Source organism: Rhipicephalus sanguineus, chromosome 3 (assembly GCF_013339695.2).
Source record: "Rhipicephalus sanguineus isolate Rsan-2018 chromosome 3, BIME_Rsan_1.4, whole genome shotgun sequence".
Taxonomy (NCBI): Eukaryota; Metazoa; Arthropoda; class Arachnida; order Ixodida; family Ixodidae; genus Rhipicephalus; species Rhipicephalus sanguineus.
The window spans coordinates 118,770,049-118,792,583 of record NC_051178.1 but is presented as its reverse complement, the minus strand read 5'-3'; the positions used below and the strand labels follow the sequence as shown (position 1 = coordinate 118,792,583).

At 43.3% G+C, this 22,535-nt stretch overlaps 1 protein-coding gene across 1 annotated transcript in view; it reads left to right on the top strand.

The window, feature by feature from the left end:
- The window catches only part of LOC119387006 (ATP-dependent RNA helicase DHX8), a 36,553-nt gene extending 15,431 nt beyond the window's left edge, over positions 1–21,122 (top strand). Inside the window, exons 14-25 of the mRNA XM_037654310.2 lie at positions 6,100–6,294; positions 8,127–8,312; positions 8,649–8,735; positions 10,268–10,391; positions 11,047–11,228; positions 12,062–12,202; positions 12,587–12,799; positions 12,968–13,048; positions 13,142–13,270; positions 16,727–16,923; positions 17,374–17,553; positions 19,653–21,122. Of these exons, the coding sequence (XP_037510238.1) occupies positions 6,100–6,294; positions 8,127–8,312; positions 8,649–8,735; positions 10,268–10,391; positions 11,047–11,228; positions 12,062–12,202; positions 12,587–12,799; positions 12,968–13,048; positions 13,142–13,270; positions 16,727–16,923; positions 17,374–17,553; positions 19,653–19,875 (1,938 nt within the window). The 3' untranslated portion in view covers positions 19,876–21,122. The remainder of the gene's footprint in view (positions 1–6,099; positions 6,295–8,126; positions 8,313–8,648; positions 8,736–10,267; positions 10,392–11,046; positions 11,229–12,061; positions 12,203–12,586; positions 12,800–12,967; positions 13,049–13,141; positions 13,271–16,726; positions 16,924–17,373; positions 17,554–19,652) is intronic.
- Positions 21,123–22,535: the final 1,413 nt, after the last annotated feature.

The following is a 22,535-nucleotide window of genomic DNA, read 5'->3' as shown; positions in this document are numbered from 1 at the left end:
CAAACATTGTGTTTCCGGAGCGTGGTGGCCACTGCGTAAAGGACATCTCTAGTAACAAGAAAATACAGTAACACGTCTTTTTTCTTCTCTGAGCTTCGCTAAACAGCAGTAATGATCTATTGTTGGAAAGTGGGAACTGTTTTGTAAAGAAAAAAAAGATCGTTCCAATTAAATGCATTTGCGACACCACTTACATTCCTCGTCGACGGGCAGCACGGACATTTTCATTCCTCTGGATAATTTTTTTTTTTAGTAAATGCGCTTATATAAAGTAACGAAGCTAAACGCGAAATATGTGTAGCTGAGTCGATCATGCATTGTAAGAATGTGAGAAATCGCAGATGGCGGCAGTGGTGAACGGCGAGTACCGCAGTGCAACCTAAGCACAGCAGCCACACATTGTTTGCCAGGCTTTGTCGCTATGCACGAGAAAAAGCTGGGGTGTCGATTGCGTTGGTTACACGATACATTTTTCACCGCTCGTCGCTCTCCCGCCCGGTCTCTGGATCCGCACCGTGCGGATCGTGTGGCCCGCGCTACAAGCACTCGTGTAAACGGAGTAGCATGCGTTAGGCGGACAGGTGTAAAGGGCGGCGCGATAGACGCCCGCCTGAGCAGACGACAGCAACGAGCACGGCTGTGCCAGTCAGCCAAACACCACCTGAGATAGAAGTTAAGCATCCAAATTGTGCTTCACTTTGATGCGATCACTATCCTACGCTCTGAAGGTGGCTATGGGTAGGCGTTATAGCCATGGCTGAGATTTTGTACGGACTGCCTCATGGTGCACAAAAAGAAAATTCCGCTGCAGCAGAATTTTCGTTACGTAGAAGATATCGGATCGAGACTCTTTTGCGGAGGGTCATGAAGCAGGATGCGCGCTCAATTCAAGAGGGAAACCAGATCTGCCAGCACTCCTTCAAGAGAAAGGATACGCAAAACAAAGCAGATGCAATGCAAACAAAACGTGTTTTGTCCGTGGCCAGAACTGCTGCCACCAATCTTCACGTAATCGATTCTTTTTAAACTCTGCATTGATCACATAAGGTTTGACAACGTACACATTTGGGCCAACAAAAACCACACCTCTTGGCGACCGCTCTCCAGAAATTTCCATTCATGAAGAGACCTTGGCTTTTATACCAATCTCTCAATTCTGGCACAGCACATCATCATAAAAGACGCATGGAGGGAATGCATTCTTTAGCACTCAAGATATGAATTATACTCAACTGAAATAGATGAAAGAAAAGGAGGCTACAAATGAAAGTGCATACTGTGGACTGAGGGATGTGTAACACTGGCGTGAAGTCTCAAACCACGCGAATGCATTTAATTGGAACGGTCTTTTTCTTTACAAAACAGTTCCCAATTTCCGACCATAGATCATTACTGTTGTTTAGCGAAGCTCAGAAAAGAAAAAAGACGTGTTACTGTATTTTCTTGTTACTAGAGATGTCCTTTGCGCAGTAGCCACCACGCTCTGGAAACACAATGTTTGACATTTTCTGCTTTTGTTGTAATAAAAATGATGCAACATGTTTTTTCATAATATCATTCTGCAGTCCTTTGAGAACATTTTGGGGGACTTTGAACAAAATTGAGATTGGGTTTTTTTTATTATAGATTTTTGAATGGAGGAGCACTTTTCTCTTTTTGGTGTTTCGAGCATGAAAATTTACTACTTTGAAAATTATTAGAGAAATACAAATGCAGAGGTTCATTATTCACATAAAGGCCTATTCATACTGCAAATATGAACAAGCTAAGATGTTCACAGAAGTAGCCATAGCGTCGCAAATTTGACTGATTTTCAAAAACGCAGCGTTTTTCGTGAATTTTTAAAAATACATAATTTACTCAGAATTCCATGAAATGATAAGAGCTATTTCCTCTTGACTTCTACTTCCGCCAAAAGAAAGATATTTGTAATATATAGCTTGAGTAGCTGCCAGCATGGTTCCGAAGTTACGAAAACGCATTCTTCGTAAAATGGTCGTCGTCAACCGGCGACACTTGTCGAATTTTGCTGTGTTGAAAAAAAATTTTATTTGAAAACGAACTGCGATTTCGTGCTGTGCAGTCATATGTGCACAACATACAAAATTATCAGGAAAATCGGAAACATCAAATATACACCCTTTTTCGATCTTTCGTGGAATCGACCTGTCATCATGGCCTGGTATTGCGAACATGAATAAAAGTGCGTTGACGCTTCATAATGTCGAAAAGGTTCTATTTACTGCGAATATTTAATTTGATGTGAAGCCATGAGGATAGGGCGAGAAGCTGCCGCGGACGTAAACGCGCGACCATTATTTACAAACTTTGCATTAAAGGGACACTAAAGAGAAACAATGAATTGGTTTAGATTGATAAAGTGTGCTCGGAGAACTCCTTTGTAGTTTATTTCACCACCATAGGTTTATTATTAGAGGAGAAAACCAAGTTCAAGTTTTCGTTTTAAATTTCGCGCCGAACTTTGTAATTCGTGATGTAAAAGGTCTGAAAGAGCATTTAACGTATTTTGGCGCCACTGACTCGACGAAATTTCCACAAACTCGTTATGTCAAGTCTCTGGCCCCCTCAGAGGACAATGTACTTCAATTTAACCGATTAGGAACTACGTAGGCCCAAGCAGGCGCCGTCAAAAATATGTGACGTCACGGCAAACGGTGCGGGAATTCCAAGGTGGCATCGCCATCTGTATTTTCTTTTTGGGCGTTTTCTCGCTTATTAAGCGTCTTCTCGCAGCAAGCGTGGTGTCTTTGGTATCGTGGAAGACTACTTTACTAATGCGAGAAAAATCGTTTTGCTCTTTAGTGTCCCTTTAAGGAAACCGCTGTAGAGCTGAGCGTGTAATATGGATTTTGTGTCATAAGTCTGCATGAGAACGAAAAATTTGTTTTATCCGTTTGTGGTCAATGAAGCCACTACCAATTGCGAAATCACTCACAGGGCTTCAGTTTGTGTAAGTCAGTTGGACCATTTCCGAAACTAATTTTTTTAGCGAGAGCGTGCCTCTCCATGTGCAGAACTTGTTGCATTGCACACAAGCCCTTAGACGTTATAAATGCAGCATGTAAACGCGCTCGTGCAGCGACGAGCTTAGTCTCGCTAGTGCGATCGATCGCGTTGTTCGATTTTGGCTCGTCAGAACCTGCGCTCAGCTTGTGGTCGAGTACGCTGTAGCTCGCACCATCCGCAGCACAACATGACATGCCGCTCGCCGCCGTTGCTATGTGTGGTTTGGTATACAGGAGGTGGCGTGTGAAGAAATATACAAAAAAGAACAAGGTAGACACTTGGAACGTTTATTACTGAAAAGACGAATGTGAGGTAGTACGAAAACAGAACCACGTGATACAAATTGTGTGTTTACGACATCTGGTATCATCACACCTCAAGTGCCATATTTGCAGGGGTGTAGCGAGGGGGTGGGGGAGGGGTTCAACCCCCCCCCCCCCCCCTTGAAATTTTTCAGTTTTGCTTGCCTATATATACACGCGCACATACAAACGCACGCATGAACATACATAAAATGTGGTTGAACCCCCCCCCCCCCCCGAAAAAAATTTCTGGCTAGGCCCCTGCATATTTGCGTGCACATAACCGACTCCGATAATTGACAAATCTTGGGAGGGAACTTGAAGGGAAAAGGTGGAAGCGCGTGGCCCAATTTCTGGTGCGATTTACGCGCGTTTGGAGGGGCGCGCATGTTTTTTGACGAACGCCTTCGTGAAATCGCGCTGTTGCATCCCAAATGGCTTGATTTTATGCGCGACTGACGCGTGGTCGGAGGGCCACTCGCGTCATTTTGACGAATGCGATCTCAAAATCGCGCCGCCGTGTCTTCCTACACGAAGTAGAAAACGCCTCGCACGGCACATCGCCCGCTCGTTCGACCAGCAGAGTTTAGGGTACAGACGCGTGCTTCTTTGGTTATTTCCAATGCCTCCAGACGGTGCTGACCTCCGCGCATTTCGAAGGAACTTTTTGAACCCGGCGTAGGCTTTTGACGAAAATGTAGCAACCCGGCAAACACGGCGTGATAACGCCGCTGCTGAAAAACGTTCATTGCCATGAACGTTTTTCATTTGTCAGTCTAGTCAAGTGTAGCTATTCAGAACATCGCTTATCTCGTTTTGCTGAGTCATTGCTCTATCACAGCTGTGGTGTTTTAATGATAACACGTACGCGCGTGTGTATATATATATATCATTTGTGTTAAGTGTGGTTGGTTCATCAGTATTGAATGTTTTCTAAAATCGTTGGAATTTCTTGTGTTTACCAGAAATGATAAAAAATTCAACAACAATGATATTTGATCGTAGAATTCTGCTCCAAAACAAACTTGCATTGCTCCAAAACACACATTTTGGTGCTCCAAAGCTGCTCCAAAACAGCATTATTCCTGCTCCCCGAGCTGCTCCAAAACACTTAAACCCGCTTCCACCCCTGCGTGTGGAAATGCCCATTTATTTTGGAATGACAGTGCACATCAGGAAACATTAGATGATTGAAGGTATTCCTGCGCCCTTCAGTGCAGTGCTATCATGAATTGTGTAGCTATGGATAGTAAGAACGTAAATTTTATTATTTCCTTATCTGATAATTCGGTATCAGGGCGAAGGAGGGCATATCTGTTCTTTGGTTGCAAACCTTTTACCTGTAGGTCATGACTTGTTATGCGCATTTTTTTTTTCTCATTTTACGCCTTTAAAAAGCTTTCAGGCTCATTGCAGCCAAAGAAAGGAAGCACATTAAATTTTGTTGTGCTGTTATGAATGTGGCCTTCAGGGTTGCCAATGGTGGCTACTTTTCGCCAAATTGGCGAATTTGAGGGGCCCGTGGCGACCTAAAATTATGAATGGCGACACGGCGAATTTTTGGCGATTTTAGGCTTTGGTCTCCACTGAGTTATACATCCTAAGCTCAGTGTCTTCGCAACGAATGAGCGGCAACATTCACTGTATTTTTCTTGGTTTTAGACCTAAGAGTAGAGTGTGCACATTACGCGTCATTCTGTATGTCCGTCCTGCAACTCGTGTGCATCTCCTCAATTCATCTAGAGGCAGGAGGTACGGGAACGTCCCCCAGAGACATTCTAGCAGAATGTAAACCGCGAGGGGGCAGTGTTTGACTATAAGTTTATAGCTTTCGGCGCTTTAAGCTTATCTAAAGTTTCTCTTCTGAAGGGGCTAGGCGACGGGTTGGCCGAGTGTTCCGACCATTTGTTCCACCAAAGCTCCAACTGTTCTGAATATCTTGGCGACTTATTCACTGTTGCAGTACCCCCAATACAGCTGGTAAAGACTGTTTTAGAAAAGCGAAGAGAGGAGGATACGCGGCTATTTGTGCAATAAAAAAATATTTATTGAGGCATTTTCCACTGTTCTCGGTGAGCGTGTGCAATGACAACAATTGCTATACAACATTTTACATTGCCTACCTGTTCATTAATAACGCATCGGATTGACGCGTGTAGATATAAGTGACTGTAAGAAAGGGTTGGTAGCGTCCGGTATCATATTAGTTCACACTGAAAAGGTGTAAGACTCACTAATGATCGGTTCCTCTAAGACTTCTGTCGTGTCACCTTCAATAAACCTTTTGTAATCGTTTTAATTCATAAAAGGGTACGTAAAGCTGTCTACAAACAACGCTTTCAAGGTTTTCGCCCCAAGGTTTACGACACTTTTACCTTTGAAACGAGCGGAGAGGGATGGAAGGATATCGTGAGCGTTTCATTCATTCACCCTTGCGCCACCACGCACATCTATCTTGCGGCTAGTCGGAGAAGCAGCACCATGCACTACTCCCATGGTGAAGCGGGCGATACGACTGGCATTGAGAAACGTCAATATAATTGAAGGGCCATGGATGGTACTGTATTCTACGGGGCTATACGTGAGAGGAAATTTTTATTACTAGGTATGACGCACATATCTAGAATGGCGACTTTTTTGGCGAGGTTTGTAAAAAAATGGCGACTTTTGGCGACTTTTTGCTCGTCATTTGGCGACATTTACTCGAAAGTGAGTGGCAACCCTGGTGGCCTTGTCTTGATTCGTGCTTGTTCTTTTTTAATGCTCACAGGCCGTTATGGATAACCAGATCCTGATTGTCATTGGTGAAACTGGCTCGGGAAAGACAACACAAATCACTCAGTACCTGGCAGAAGCAGGCTTCACAACGAGGGGAAAGATTGGCTGCACTCAGCCGAGGCGTGTGGCTGCCATGTCTGTGGCTAAGAGAGTGGCCGAAGAATTTGGTTGCCGGCTGGGACAAGAGGTGAGCTGGGTTTCTCTTACCTCGAGCACGAGATAGTGCGAGCAACTAAGAGCTTGATGTGTGTATGGACTAACTGTAATTTTTGTTTATCCAAGTTAGAGCTACTGTTAGAGATGACATACTTTGACACTGCACTTTCTAAAAGTATCTTCGATCCTTTGCCCCAGGAATGCAGGTAGACGGGGCTCACCATACCGTGCATACGCCGGCATTTTTGTTAGTAGTATGCCTCTGCTATCCTGTCAAGTGTGATGTATATACTGTCAAACCTTGATATAACAAACTTCAGTATAGTGGAATTGTCAATATAATGCAGTATTTAACTTTTTATAACTTCATAGAATGCCGTGCATTTTTTAACTCAGTATAATGAAGCATGTTTATCCGTGGTTTCAATATGTAACAAAGTCTCACTGCTACTGCAAAGGAAAACTGAGGCAATAAACTGAAACTACAGTCACACCTTGATATATAGAACAGTGCAGGCATCACAAAATGGAAATAGTTTGATACAGCCAGAACTCAGTATATAAACCCATGTAAAAAATGCATCAGACTCTTGTACAAATCAATCGGTGAACCATTCTTGGCACAGTAAATACTCACTTGAAGCTTAAAACAAAGTATTTATTACTTTAGGTGGAAGAACTGCAGCTGTGTAGCCTGCTTCTTATCAGTAGCCACATGCTTAGCCACAGTTTCGATGGTGTTCATGCATCCAAACCTCCAGCGGAACAAAGTAGCTAGCTGTAATACCTGCGACCAGAATCGTCTTCACTATCTGCACGAAAACTAGATACCACCACATAAAAAAGTAAGAATGAATATACTACCACAGAAAAATAAACCCAGAAGGCGCCTCAGCGGGTGGCTTTGAAAGTCTACAACTTTTGAGACTCGATGTGCTCAACAGGCATGAGTGTGCCGCACTGTACACGGGATGAGGCTTCAAGGTGCAGGAAAAAAAAAGAGAAGCAATAAAATATGTGTTAAATGTTTGCGATTTCTCGTAATTACGCCATCTTGCTCGTGTGAACGAGCTTTAGACATCAGGCGTTACGACAACTGAATGTAAAGTCCTCAAGCCCACACGTTGCGGTTCGTCAAGTCCCCACAAAGATAGCAGCTAGTGCTCATCATCTCTTCTTATAGTCCGCTAGCCAGAAAACTTCCTGGGAGCTACCGTATAACTTTCCTTCCGCACGAGGTTTCATAATGAAGTGGCGCGTCACCACTTGCACTTCTTTAGGGGCACAGGTCGAAGTCGAGCATGATATAAATCTACGCGAACTCACGTGATTGCAATGACACTGCATCTGACCCCTCTGATGGGAGGCTGTTGCCAATGCTGCAAATGTGGTTTTCGTTTTATGCTTCATGCTAACCAGCAGGCAGTAATATAGAAGCTCATTTTATCGGAGGAAAGGTGTGTGTTAGATTCGTGTAAATACAGTATGTAGTTACAGTGGCACTTCTTCATTCACACGTAGTTTTCGGAAAGCTGAGTCTGTTCTAAAGCGAGTTGCTATTCTTATTATGGAACATACATAGTCTGTTGCTGGTATGTATAGGCTGTGGTGTGGGGAACATGTGTGATTCAATGCATGAGAGATCTGCAACTGTTTTTTAATTTTTCCTGAATGCCTGATGGCATTCAGGAAAAATGAAAGCATTGAATCATCATGGTGTAACTCTGTTCACGATGCTGTTTGTAGCTCAGTGCCGTTTGTGTCTCATTTGTTGATTGTCTTTCTCGCTGCTGTTTTTAAATGGCCCCCAATGTGTAGTTTGAGGAACCGTGTTCTTACCTGGTTCATTGTTATCCCTTTCAGGTAGGCTACACCATTCGGTTTGAAGACTGCACCAGCCCAGAGACACAAATCAAGTACATGACAGACGGTATGCTGCTGCGAGAATGCCTTATCGACTTGGACCTGCTTTCCTACTCCATCATCATGTTGGACGAGGCCCACGAGAGGACCATACACACCGACGTCTTGTTCGGCCTTCTAAAGAATGTATGTGCCGATTATCTGTTTCTTCATAGTGTTATCTTATCATAACTCCATTTTGTAAAGAGGAATGAGCTTGTTTCTTTGGGAAGGTGAGCTTTGTTCATAAGTGTTTGTGGCATTATGTAATGTCACAGACATTGTGAAATGGCAGCGATATAACAAAGCCACGTAATGGGAGTGAATGAAACTTGCATGGAACTGTTATGGTAATAAATACCCCTGGTAATAAGCACTGTGCAGCTGATTGAAATGCTTTCTACTTTTTTCTTTGTGCCTTGCAGTATTTTTTTCTTGTTCTAACTTTTTATTTATTTCGTTTTTCGCTGACGCTCATTGCAGGCAGTCAAGAAAAGGCCGCAGTTGAAGCTGATCGTTACATCAGCCACTCTGGATGCCGTGAAGTTTTCACAGTATTTCTTCGAAGCAGTATGTGGCACTTCTCTTGGTATTTTTTCATACTTTTATTGATATGAGCATCAATTACTGTCACTTGTGCAATGTAAAGAAATGATAGGCATGACTCCAAGTGATAGGAAGACAGCAGAATAGATCAGAGAATGAATGGCTTGCCGATATCCTAGTAGATATTAAGAGGAAGAAAATGTGCCTGGGAATGTCGTGTCATGAGAAGGACAGATAACAGATGGTCATTTAGAACGTTGGAATGGATACCAAGAAATGGGAAGTGTGGCCGAGGACAGCAAAGGGCTAGATGGAGCGATGAAATTAAGAAATTTGAAGGCATGAAATGGAAACAGCTCACGCAGGACAGGGTAGGTTGGAGGTCATTGGGAGAGGTCTTCGTCCTTCAATGGACATTTTTGTTGTCATAAGACAGGCTGATGATGATGATGATGCAATTGGGTCTGAAGAAAAAATAGTTTAATTATACCCCTGTCACACGGGCACCCGTGAAATCCGTTTAACTCCCTCGTCTTTTCCTCGAGGGAGGTGGGGTTCATGTCACACGGTCACCATTTCGCTGAGGAAGTTAAATGGAGCTTTTGGTGGAGGGGGTTCGGTAATGACCATTTCAGCTCGATGGAGTACTCTCGTTCCCAGCCCATTACTGTTATGCTGAAAACCGCACTAGCAAAATCGTCCTAATGAGCTCAATTATAATTTTAAAAACTATGCTCTTTTTTTGCGTAGCATTTCACGCCCCGTAGTGTAAGTTTTAGTTGTATTTTTTTCGGACATCAGCACTTGTACTCTCCACACCAACGCCTCGCCAAGCCGCCGCTATGAAGCGTCGCGCGATATTTGTTTCTGCACGTGTGAGGCGCACGCACAAGCACTGTGACAGCAATGGTGATTCCGAGCACTTCATCAACACACAAAAACACGTTTTTGTTGCTTTAAAGGCGACTGCAGAGGCAAAAAATTGGACGTTTCGACGAGCGCAGCAGCGCTGTTTCTGCCCCATGCGGCAACCGTCGAAAGCTTGCACTGAGCCGTGTAGCACGGCCACAACTCCATTCTCGTAATGCCCCATCAGGTAGTTAAATGCCGAACGGAGTGAAATGGAGTTCGGTGGTGGCCGTATGACAGAGGTATTACACTCAAACCTCATTATAAAAAAGTCGCATCTTCCACGAAAATAACTTCGTTATATCCGAAAATTCGTTATAAACGTTTATTTGTAACACTGTAGCTATGACAAGACTATTCTTCATTTACTTCGTTATAACCGATCGTTCGTTACATCCGTGTTCGTTATAACGAGGTTTGCGTGTATTCATTTTCATTTTTTGTTTGTCCTTTATGTATTTTTCTCACTTTGTGTGGCTGCTGAGAGTAGGACATTTTGGTTGTCATTGGTCTGTCCAGTGCTAGGAGCCCTGTGGGAAAGAAACTGTGGGGAGGGGGGGGGGTACTTATCTCATAGATAAAAGTAACACCTTCTTACTTCAATTCAACTAGTTCTTCATATCTCTGTCCACCTTCTTTCCAAACAGCCTATTTTCACCATTCCGGGAAGAACATTCCCTGTTGAGATCCTCTACACAAAGGAACCAGAGACGGACTACCTGGATGCCTCGCTTATCACGGTGATGCAGATTCATCTGACAGAACCTCCCGGTTAGTGTCTAAAATTTTTCTAGCCTAGCTGCTTGTCAATTCAGGGTTAAATCTATCATTAGGTTTACTTGTTTGTGCGTGCAAGGGAACACCTCTCAGTATGTACCTACAGCTTGTAAAAGTGAAAGCTGTTTTCCAATTCTGTACATTTGCCCGTGGCCATCGCAATAATTTAAGTTGTGAATAGTATAGTGATGTTCAAATAATTCCACTGCAGTGAAATTATGTAGTTGTGATTAAGAATTCAAACTCAGCGAAATGCACAACTGAAGTAGTGATGTCATTGGTAATCGGTATAATTAGGGTACCTTAGTATTCTTATACTAAATGTTTCGCTGGTCTCCCGCGTTCTAGGTAGAAGCCACTGTGCAGTTAATGTTAGGAGTGGGCATCAGTACTGTGCTATCGTTACTCATGCATATGTTAAGATCTTTATTTCTGTGTTAGCCTAATTTAAGACTGACAGTGGAGGCACCTTAATTTGCTGTGCTTTAATCAATGTACTGCAGCACATTGGCTGTAATGTATAATTGTTTATACCTACTGACCAAGAATACGGAACTATAAAAGAAATGAAATGAGAGCTTAATATATATAAATGTGTTTCTTCCCCGGGATTTCACTCCCTGCTTTCTCTTTTTTTTGTGTGTGTCAGGTGATATATTGCTCTTTCTGACTGGTCAAGAGGAAATCGACACTGCCTGTGAGATCTTGTACGAGCGAATGAAGTCCCTTGGCCCCGACGTTCCCGAACTTATTATTCTGCCTGTGTACTCTGCACTGCCGAGTGAAATGCAAACCAGGATATTTGAGCCTGCAACTCCAGGTTCCAGAAAGGTGATCCTCTTTGCCATTGCAAGTTTTGTTTGGCACAGTTAAAACTTAGTACCACGAATATTGTTTCTTGTTTAAATACGGAAGAACTGACACCTTTCAGAAAAGCTTGTAACACTGTAAGAATTTTGCACAGTACAGTAGTCTGCACATGCATGTTGAAAAATGCTGCTGATTTAGTTATCTGATTGTGTTAACTTGCGTAGTAATGTGAATGAGACCTACTCTCATTGGTGAATCATGGCACTATGTAATAGAGTATTTTACATATATTAAATAAGCCACACAAGAAATATGGAATGCACCACAAAAAGCCACCACAAAGTTTGTCTTGTAGTTGTCTTTGTAGTAGTGCTCTGCCATGAAGCTGCACTCTAATTCATTATGGTGAGCGGGATGATGACTTGAACATCAGAGATTTACCTTCTTAATGTTGTAGGTTGTGTGTCGGATGGAGTTATGGTAGTATACTTGTATGGTATGTACCTATGGCAACTCTTTTCATTACTCTGGCCGAGCTCTGCGCCCATTGGTAAATTGTGCCAACATCAAGTCACTGTTGACAAGCTCCACTCAGTTACCACTTGTGAAAGGGACACCAAATGTAAACTTGCAGCCGTAAATTTCCTGATGCGGATACAGCTCCTGACAATGTGCAGGTAGATGTGTGCGAATCTTCCATGCAGGGCTTTGAATGTTTTGTGCAACTGACGCTGCACAAAGTACTGCTAACCTTGCTGCACAATAATGCTTTTCACTTGGTCTTATTACTAGCACTGAAGTTTGGGCTGAATTGCAAGTTTCCTAGGTTTCAACCTACTTGTATTGATTTTCAGGTCGTGATTGCTACTAACATTGCTGAAACGTCACTCACTATTGATGGAATCTACTATGTCGTGGACCCAGGCTTTGTCAAGCAAAATGTCTACAACCCAAAAACTGGCATGGATTCCCTTGTTGTCACACCTATCTCTCAGGTATGAAGTGTGCAAAGAGCCTTGTACACTGCAGCAAAGTGTAGTTGACTTGAGGACTGTCATTAATGTTGCAGTAAAATTAGTCACTTAGCTAGAATTTATAGTGTTTGCTTGCTTGTGTTTGATGGTTCAAGGAGATTTACGCGCATTGCTGTTGCTGCAGCCGTGTAAAGCCCGCTACTACCTCTGCTTTATGCACAATCTATAGTTTCGGGGCCCATTAAATGAATAATCTCTTTTAAACAGCACAAGTTGATGACAACATCCATTGTTTTTTTCATGATCTACAAAGGCTGGATATGTGTTTCAATGTTCTCAGCCAACTGCGCATCTCCATGTGGCTGAAGGCCATGTTTTAAATCATTTTCTCTCAATGTCCCATAGGCCCAGGCCAAGCAGCGGGCAGGTCGGGCTGGCCGCACAGGGCCTGGCAAGACGTACCGTCTGTACACGGAGAGAGCCTACCGAGACGAAATGTTAACAACACCCGTGCCAGAGATCCAGCGAACGAACCTGGCCTCCACTGTGCTCCAGTTGAAGGCCATGGGCATCAATGACCTGCTCTCCTTTGATTTCATGGATGCTCCTCCCACTGAGGTAAAGCCACACTTTTGCTGGACAGCCCCTAGCAAACGTCTGTATCATTCACCACTCTCCTGATGTGTCAAAAGTGTGTAGTTTTACTGTGTGTACGTGCTGAACCTCGATCGTGTGTATGTACTGTCATAATGAATTGCGTCTTTCCACCTTGTCTGCTTTCTCCAGACTCTCATCATGGCTTTGGAACAGCTGCATTCCCTCAGTGCATTAGACAACGAGGGACTGCTCACCCGCTTGGGGCGAAGAGTACGCAATGCTCGAGATTTTGTGTCTTTCAGCATGCTGTAGTGTGGTCGTCTTGCCTCTCATCTCCCTGCATATCTTTCGCTTACTTCCTAGATGGCTGAATTTCCATTGAGCCCCAACTTGGCCAAGATGTTGATCATGTCTGTTCACCTGGGCTGCAGTGAGGAGATCCTCACCGTGGTGTCCATGCTTTCAGTGCAGAATGTGTTCTACAGGCCAAAGGTACGTGAGAAAATGAACTGGTGTCATGTTTCGTAGGTGCAGTGATTCCACTCCTGCGCCAACTGCGCCAAAGTGCGCCAAATTGTATTTACTGCGCCATCCTGATAATATCGACGAAATTTGCGCCAAACTGCGCCAAAGTCTCGGGTTTGGGGGCGTCTATCACCGGCTATCGCGCCGCCGGTGCATCAGAACATGTGCAGCTCGATCTTGGGGCTGCCAATAAAGTCGCAATCATGGACCAAGATTTATTCCGCTGAATAAATAGCACTCGCGCGTGTGTTCCGAGTAAGCCATGATGCCATGCACGGTGCCGACGCAGCTTCTGTTCTGCAAGTCGGCTCGACAGCAAAACGCGCTCTCCGCAGAGGCTCGTGACCTCTAGGCCTATCGGTAGCGAGAAAGTGCGACGACGATTCATCGGCGGACGTCGTCTGTTCCAGAAACGCTGCTGATAGCTCGTTTCAAGCGTCGCACGGCACGTAAGGAAAGCAGTGTTCAGTAATAACTACATGAGTGCCGCTAAAATGTCTGTCACTTCTGTTTCCGGACATCGCGGAATGAAATTTGTGATCGCTCGCAGTAGATATATGGGACAATATCGAATTTTCCTTGCTTCGCGTTTATGGAAGAGCACGTGAACGGTGGAAACGCGTTCACACTTTTCCTCAGATATACTTTATCCATGGATCTTCATCCAGAACAGCTTTTTCGTAATTCCTTCCGCCAGCACGTCTGAGTTTGTAATCACTCTGCGGTAAATACCCCCTAAAAGGCCCTGCCCTTTCGAGCTCACGTGCTAGGGTTCCAATTCGAATTTTTCGCTTGCTTTTTTTAAAATGTCATCTCATTAGTAAAATCATATCTCCTGGTCGGAGCAGCCGCAAATGCGCAGCTGTCAGTAGCGGGCCCGTCGCTGACGGCCCACAGTGAAGCGGCTACGCCATGTTACACGTCCGCCCCTCGCTTTCGGGGGTCAATAGTTAACGGTTAAAAAAACTCAGTTTCGCTTAAGAGCGAACAATGAATGCGATAGCAAAAAATTGTATTGTGAAACGAAGTAAGACTGGCAGCTAACTCTTTTGGATCCGGTCTCGCATAACTCAACAAAACGCTGGTTTGAGGGAATATGGCCCCTCCAGCAACCGAAGCGTTTTCTTGCTCTGAGTTCTCTAAACGCGAAGTAAGCGTTGAGAGCACAAGTTTACGAGCCGTCTCCTGATGCCTCGAGATAGCGCGCGCGCAAGCGACTGCGCCCTTCGAACGATGCGGTCCCACCCCCCACCCCCGCTCCCCTGGCGTCCCTTCACTTTCCTTACGAAAGACGGGCGGGGCGTTTCCTCTCTGTTTGATGAGCAATCGACGGCAGGCCCGCACGCGGGAAGATGTTATCTCATGCGCTGTCCGTGCGGCGGAGACAGACGGCCGGCTAGTTTAATCTCCGCTTCAGCCGCGTTCGTCACCAGCGCTTGCGAGCTTTTACCCGCGGCTAGAATGCGCGTGGTGATATTGTTAATTTGGACTTTATACGGAAAATTACGGCAACGGCGATGGCAAAAATCCGCCGAGAGTGTCCATATAATTGCTATCGCAAGGGTCAATGTACGGGGCAGATTTTGCGCCCCCCTCCCTCTTAGGTGATTAGGGGGGGGGCTGCCCCCCCCCCCCCCCTGTGCGCGCGCCTATGCTCCTGAGATGATTTTTTCCATGAGATTTGCAATGAATCGAAATATTGCTAGCCTTCATAAGAGCCCCATAATAATACTCGGGTGCTTGAATGTTAATGCAATATGCTTCTGTATTGCACTCCAGGATGTAAAATTCGCTGCTTTAAAGTGCTTCCAGATGCAAAATAATCTGCTCCAAAGTGCTCCAAGATGAAAATTTTGCTGCTCCAAAGTGCTCCAAAACGGAAATATTGCTGCTCCAAAAATTGCTCCAAATCTGAAGTCCTCGGTAGCATCGCTGTAGGTGTTTTGGATTGTCATCCTTCGTTCGGCTGTGGCATTGTGCAGTTTACACCTGCCTTACGGGGATTGTATGGTAGATTAGTATTGTACAAGATTACTTACACATTTAGGTGATGGTGCTTGCCGTAGAGGATAGTCAAGTACTAAAGTTAAATTCAAGGGCCTCCAGTTTGAAAATTGCAAGCTTGAAAGTCTGTGCTAGTCCTTCTCGTTTGTGTTGCCATGTGGCAAGCAGGAGCACTGCCTTTACAGAAACATTACAACTTCAGATCTTAATGACCTCTTTTTTTTTACAATGCTGGAAGAAACTTTATTCACAGAACTTCATAGGCTTCATCGACCGGTGTTCTGCCTTTGGTGATTCAGTGAGTGGATGTAATGCAGACGTATATAAGTTGTAAAAATTGTTGTTATGAATTGACATTATTTAGTGTCATGCTAAAAAGCAACTCATTAGAGTGTAGTATAATTAGGAACTTCATTTTAAAGAATACTCGACTAGCATGCTAATTTCTGGTTGAAATGATTTGTTTCTTGCAAAATTACTTTCAAGTTCAAGTAAAGTGTTTCTAGAGAAAAATCCAGCCTTTCTGAAATGGTGTACTTGCCAGTGAAAGGATATGTTTTTTGAAGTTTGAGTAGCGTATAGTATCACACTCATTATTCATGGGCAAACTGCCACTGAAAGATTTCGGAAAAGGATGTGGTAGCTAGCTTTAATGGGTTCACGCAGTTGGTTTTAAAATTTATTACTGTGGTAGTGCAGCTACTATAAAGTGCTTTGAAAATAATAAAATATGTATTTGTTATGCTTTTCCTGAGTATAAATGCAATAGGTTACGGCAAAGAAGTGAAGGATCAGGTGGATGGCATGGCCTCTTGAATGTAGAGGCTGCGGTAGTACTATGCTGCAAAGTTATTGAACGCTTACATACTTTGAATATTGAAACCAGCACATAGGCATCAAGCCAGTGCTCAGGCTTCCAAAGCAACACTTCTTGCACAAAATTTCTTAGACAGTCTTAGCCTGTCCATGTCTGTTTCGTCCGTTGTCTAAGAAATTTTGCGCAAGAAGTGTTGATCATGGAGTACCAACTAGCTCGAACCCACACCTTCAAGCAAGCTTTAAAAAGTTTTCCAGCAGCCGATGCATCACTTATTTAACATAATATATTATTGGTATAAACATCACAGGGTAAATTTTTAAATTTTCTTTTTTTTTTAAACTATAGTCTTTATAAATTATGCTGTACAGTTAGATCATTCCCATGTCATTGCTCTTCCTCCATTCCCACTATTGCTTGTCAATTTGAGATGTCATTTTTGAGCTAAAATTTACAAGGTCAGCTGGATTTTATCTCGTTCAACAAATTTTTCGCTGTGCTTCCTTATTTACATGGTTAACGCAGCTGTCAGTGACATCGTAGGAAACTTGTCTGATGGCTGATGAAGATATATGTAATGGCGTAACACTGTGTGCCTACAGGACAAACAAGCACTGGCCGACCAGAAGAAGGCAAAGTTCAACCAGGCGGAGGGCGACCACCTGACGCTGCTGGCCGTCTACAACTCCTGGAAAAACAACAAGTTCTCCAATGCGTGGTGCTACGAGAACTTTGTCCAAATTCGGACTCTCAAGCGGGCGCAGGATGTGCGCAAGCAACTACTTGGAATCATGGACAGGTGTGTAGTGCCTTTCTGTGCACCTGTTGTTTGTGTGACTCTTTCTCTTAACTTCTGTTCAGTGCCGTTTCGTTAGTGTTGAATTATAGGGTTTGGTCATGGTCAGCACTTTTAAAACCACTGGAAAGTGGAGTGGAGTGAATACACATCTTCTAGTAGGTTCTAAATTTCATATAGTATTTGGGTTTTATTGCCAGATTGTTATATGGATGTTAAATGGGTTCAGACTTGAGCTTGTCTCGTTAGTTCGAGCTGTTTTCTGCAGTGACATCTCACGGAGTAGCAGATGTCAATTATCTTCGCTACTGTTGATGTGCTTCACTGTAGCAATGTAGCATCAAACCGTGGCCTCAATGCAGTAATCTTTAGTTCGTGCCATTGCAACTGCCGCCCTAACCACTAAGCAAGTATTCACATCATTGTCTTTGTTTTGCACTGTCCTGTTTACAGGCACAAGCTAGATGTAGTGTCCTGTGGCAAGAATACGGCACGCGTGCAAAAGGCAGTGTGCAGTGGCTTCTTCCGGAATGCCGCCAAGAAAGACCCCCAGGAGGGATACCGGACACTTGTGGACGGCCAAGTTGTCTACATCCATCCGTCCAGTGCTCTCTTCAATCGCCAGCCGGAATGGTGAGAGGCATCGTTTTCGTTGCCTTTTCAATCAAAACAGAGATGTTTCACAGATTTCTTCCTTTAAATGTTTTGCTGAAGCAGCAGTTGAACTGGTCAGAGCTGAATATGCCGTATGCATTAAAGTTTGTCATTGTTATTGCGTCATCAAGCCTGTAGCATTCGACCTTTTGGAGCACTTATATATTTTACATCTTGACTTGGACACTGCGATTCTGTATTTCTGATGACGCACGTCAAGATATTTAGTGTACAACAATGACATTGTGATTGCAAAGGAGCTGATAGTTCTTGCTCCAAGAGCTTGCTGCTGTCATAAATAGGATCAGAGCCAGAGGAATCAGTGAAGTGTGTGCAACTTTATTTTTTGTTGTTGTTTACAGGCGCTTTCGTAGAATGTTGTTGGCATGCAGCGTGGCACTGATTAGTGTGAAAGAGAAGCTCCTCATAGGAGTGCTAACAAAATGGTGGCAAAGCATTGTGTCAGTATTACAAAGCCCTTCCTTATGAACAATTTCAGCGGTCTACAACACTTACCAATTAGCAACATTGAAAGGGGTGCCGGATTAATTTTCAAAAACTGGTTGCTCCTCATTTGCAAATTTTAACCTGAAATGCAAAAACGTAGGTATAGTATGCAGACTTGACTGTACACAGGGTTGTTTAACGCCTTTATATTTGATGTATATGTAGATGTACTACTATATTGGACAAGCAGTCACTATGGCTTTCAAACACTAGATAAATTGTTCCCTTTAATTGCATGCCACTCTATAATTTAGGGTAGGAGCGAGATTTTGGAGTGTAGAGCAGTTGCATTCAATCTTGCATAAATATCTCATCGTCATTGTTGTCAGCCTATCTTCCATGCACTGCAGGACAAAGGCTTCTACAAATGATCTCTGACTGACCCTTTCCTGTGGAAGCAGATTCCATTTTATGCCTGCAAATTTCTCAATTTTGTCGCTCCACCTAACACTTTGTCGTCCTCAGCCACACTTCCCATCTCTCGGTGTCCATTCTGTCGTCTTAACTGACCGTCACTTAATCTGTCGTTTTCATGACGTGACCTGCCTGGGTCAATTTTTTTCTCAATATTGTCTAGAAAATCGGCTACCTCTGTTATCTGATCCACTTGGCTGTCTTCCTGTCTTTTAGTGTTACTCCTATCGTTTTTGGTTCCATCACACGCTGTGTGGTTCTTAACTTTTTCTCTAGTTTCTTTTGCTACTTTGTCTAGTCTAGCTTATCAGAGTCACATTTTTTTCATAACATTGATGCACTTTTTACCACATTTGAAAGAGTTAGAAGAGACCGTGATTTTCACTTCAAGATTAGGCCCGTGTTCACAGGCCAACCTTATCCTTATCTCACGCTATCCTTACCGCTTTTGTGCCTTTAGTGCATTTGATAAACAAAGTAGGGTGGTATTCACAAACGAATCTTGTAGTTATCTTTTACTTTATTGCCGTTTTTGTCAACGAAACAAGAAACAGCGCGAAACACAGGACAGTGAAGAAAAAGACGGACCAAGCACTGATTTACAACCAAGGCTTTATTCTGTACATGGGGGTATATATAGCACACAGAACATGAAAGGAAGGAGAGGAGAATAGTGACGTGGAATTTGTTCACGAAATCTGTGTAAGCATCTGAAAAAGTGTAAAGAAGCCATCATCCACTTGACAGACACGCAATTTCCCTAGTGAGGAGCGCTAACAAAGGCACACTAACGCACATATCACCTTTTTTGTCAATGTAAAACGCCTCATAAATCTCACCTACTCGTTGATCACTGTATCGCCGAAGTATCTTGCATTGATTAAACATGGCGTGACAGCTGCATACGGAGCTGTGTGCACTGTCCTGTGTTTTGCGCTGTTTCTCGTTTTGTTGACCATGTACCAACCGGCCCAAATAAGCACTTTAGTACCGTTTTTGTGCCCTTATACCGCGTGTAGAGTGTAAAGAAAGTTAAGGGAAACAAGAGATAAGGATAAGGTTGGTGTGTGAATACGCACCTTAGTATTCTTTTATTGCACAAACAAATGTTACTTTTGCTCCGAGAAAGCTGACTGACACTTGTCACTTCCCAACAGGGTTGTGTACTACGAGCTGGTGCTGACAACGAAGGAATACATGCGAGAGGTGACAACTATCGACCCCAAGTGGCTGGTGGAGTTTGCGTCTTCATTCTTCAAGTTCGCCGACCCCACCAAGCTGAGCAAGCACAAGAAGCAGCTGCGCCTCGAGCCCCTCTACAACAAGTACGAGGAGCCCAACGCATGGAGAATATCCCGTGTGCGCCGCAGACGCAACTGATCGTTCGCCACTCATCAACAAACTTTGCCTGTCTACACGAAGAACAGCTGTGGCTTCTCGACCAGTTCTACAGTGCCGTTCGCATTTGTGCGGTGTATCAGAAGCACAGGCTGTGTGTGCCTTTATGTAAATATGGTGTGTACTTTTGTGTTTTTTGTGCTTTTAGCTGTGAAGAAGAAGAGCAGTTTGGTTACGTGCTTGCTGGGATGTGTTGTGTAGCTGTATTGAGAAAACCTCGTTCATTGTATTTTTAGCAATGACCACTTTTCACCGTGGTTACGTGTGTTTGCTCTTTGTGTAACCAGACCTGTTTGACTGCCAATGCCTTTCTGGAGATAATCCCAAAACTAGACACACACGAAACAAAATTAAAAATTTCCATTGTGAGGTTCTCGTAGCTGGCACGCCGATAAGTACAACTGCTACTTGAGCATGTATGATTCATCATTTCCAGCACTAAGGCTTGTGCAGTGTGAACACTGTTTATTTACTGCGGTTAACTTGCTGGCAATTAATCAACTGACCCTGTAAAAGTGGCGCACATGTTAGTCTGTCTCATAAGTGTTGTGTTTGTGTTGCATAATGTGAAAATGTGTAAATATGACTGTAAATATGTAATTTGAAAGATTAGATATGACCCCTTGTCTGGTTCTCATTAATATTCTTATGCTAATGCTGTTTTTGATTCTCAACTAAAATTTGAGCTGCTACTGTCTATGATCAGTAGCACTATCTTCCCTTTTCTTGTTGTTATGACTGTAAATAATTTTTCTGACCACAGATGCAATGATAGTCATCTCATTAAAGCAAATGTTACATGTCCCTTGCGTAATGACATACGAAATACAATTTTATTGGTTGTTACACTGCCGTTAAATAAAGGCGGGTCATTCCACACCAACTTTCTCAACTATATCAGATTTACAAAAAGGTTTTTCAACATTCAAGAGCACTTTGAATTTTCCCAGTTGGAGAGAAACTATTTGGGAGAAAAATGTTTGCCAGAAATACGCTGTATTCTCCACTGTCGCAACATTTACATTATTATAAGTGCTCCTATAAATGACAAAATTAAAGTGCTTTTTTTTAGGTGCTATTTACAAAATATGGTAGGGCAAGAAACCACAATAAAGGTGTCTTACAAATGCTTGCAGCATCCATTATCTGCCAAAACATGATTTGCTTCCTAATGTTATACACTAGCCTCAATAAACAACGTAGAAATCTTAAAATATGGCATTGTGGGCCTCTTTAGGTGGCTATAGAGCACTGTAGTCGGTTAAAAAAATTTAGTGAATAGTGATCACTTTATTGAATGACATTAACTGTCTGGGCAAAGAAATAACGGAACTTTTAAGAAAGGTACTTTTCATTTTTAGAACAAAGAATGTTTTTTTCATGTCGAGACCCAGCATCTGAGAAATATAGTTGTAGGTTGGGCTTCACTTGCCCACTTTAGGTATTTGAAGCTAAAATTGAGCATCAGAAAGAAACAAGTTGGTGATTTTTATACACCAAGCTCCTCAGAGTGAGTGAATCATTGTATGGCTGGTAAAGTCTGACTCCTGTGCAAAGTAGCCTGCTACCCTCTGTAAGCCCTTGTTTCAGAGCACAGCTCTTAGGCACAAGTTCCTGCATTTAGCATTGGCATAACTGGCAGTACGAAGCAGTCCCTCAAAGGATGAAAAGATATCTACGTGCTCCCGTGGTTAGCCACGCTTCCTTTATAAACAATGATTGATGTATTGGTGGAACTGCTTGTGCTGCCACTGCCAAATGGGCAACCCAAGCAAAGACTCGATGCTGCCGACGTTAAAATCCAAAGGATGCACTGCCAAAGCAAAAGCTGAGCGCCAATACTCCTCTGGTGCTCGCGAAGACCACAAAAGAGCAGTGGCAGTAGCGACTTGCATACGGGTCTGTCTGCAATACCCATTGTAATCTTTCATATGTCAGATGACGATGAAATTTGTGCCACTAAGCTGCACAACGGCTTGCTAGTAGTGGCCGTCGACATCTCGCCCAGTCTTGGGCAGTAACTAGTTACTAGTAACGCGTTACCGGTAACTAGTTACTTTTTTCAGTAACTTGTAACTGTAACTAGTTACTTTTAAGTTAGAGGAACTTGTAACTGTAACACTGTTACTTTTTTCGCAGTAACTGTAACGGAAAATACCGTTACAGTTACTTTTGTCTTTATGAAAAATTATCCAACAGCAACACTTTTTCGAACTTTCTTCTTTACCATATATCCTCTCCACCCCTCAACTTTCCAGAATAGGGCTCCCCTCGCAGTTTAGGAGAGGAGGTGACTAAGCGGATTATCTTCCCTGCAGAAGACCGAGGTTGGAGGTCTGTCATTAACACAACATGTAAATCAATTGTGGTTACTGAACAGCCTGCTAAGTTCACGTCCATTTTTTTTTTTCAGCATATATATCCTTTTCGTCACTTGAGCATCTAGCTCTGTTCTTGGTGTACAGGTGGAGGAGCATTAGGATGCCATGTTTATAGTCTCGCTCGTCTGAGGCTCTGAGCTAATCGTGTTTGACAGGTGGCTAGAAAACAGCAGAACGCGAAACGGCTAAGGCCAGAAATTCCGTGAACTAGCGAAGCGATTTTCTGAAACTTCTTTGTAACTGATTGTAAAATGTTTACTC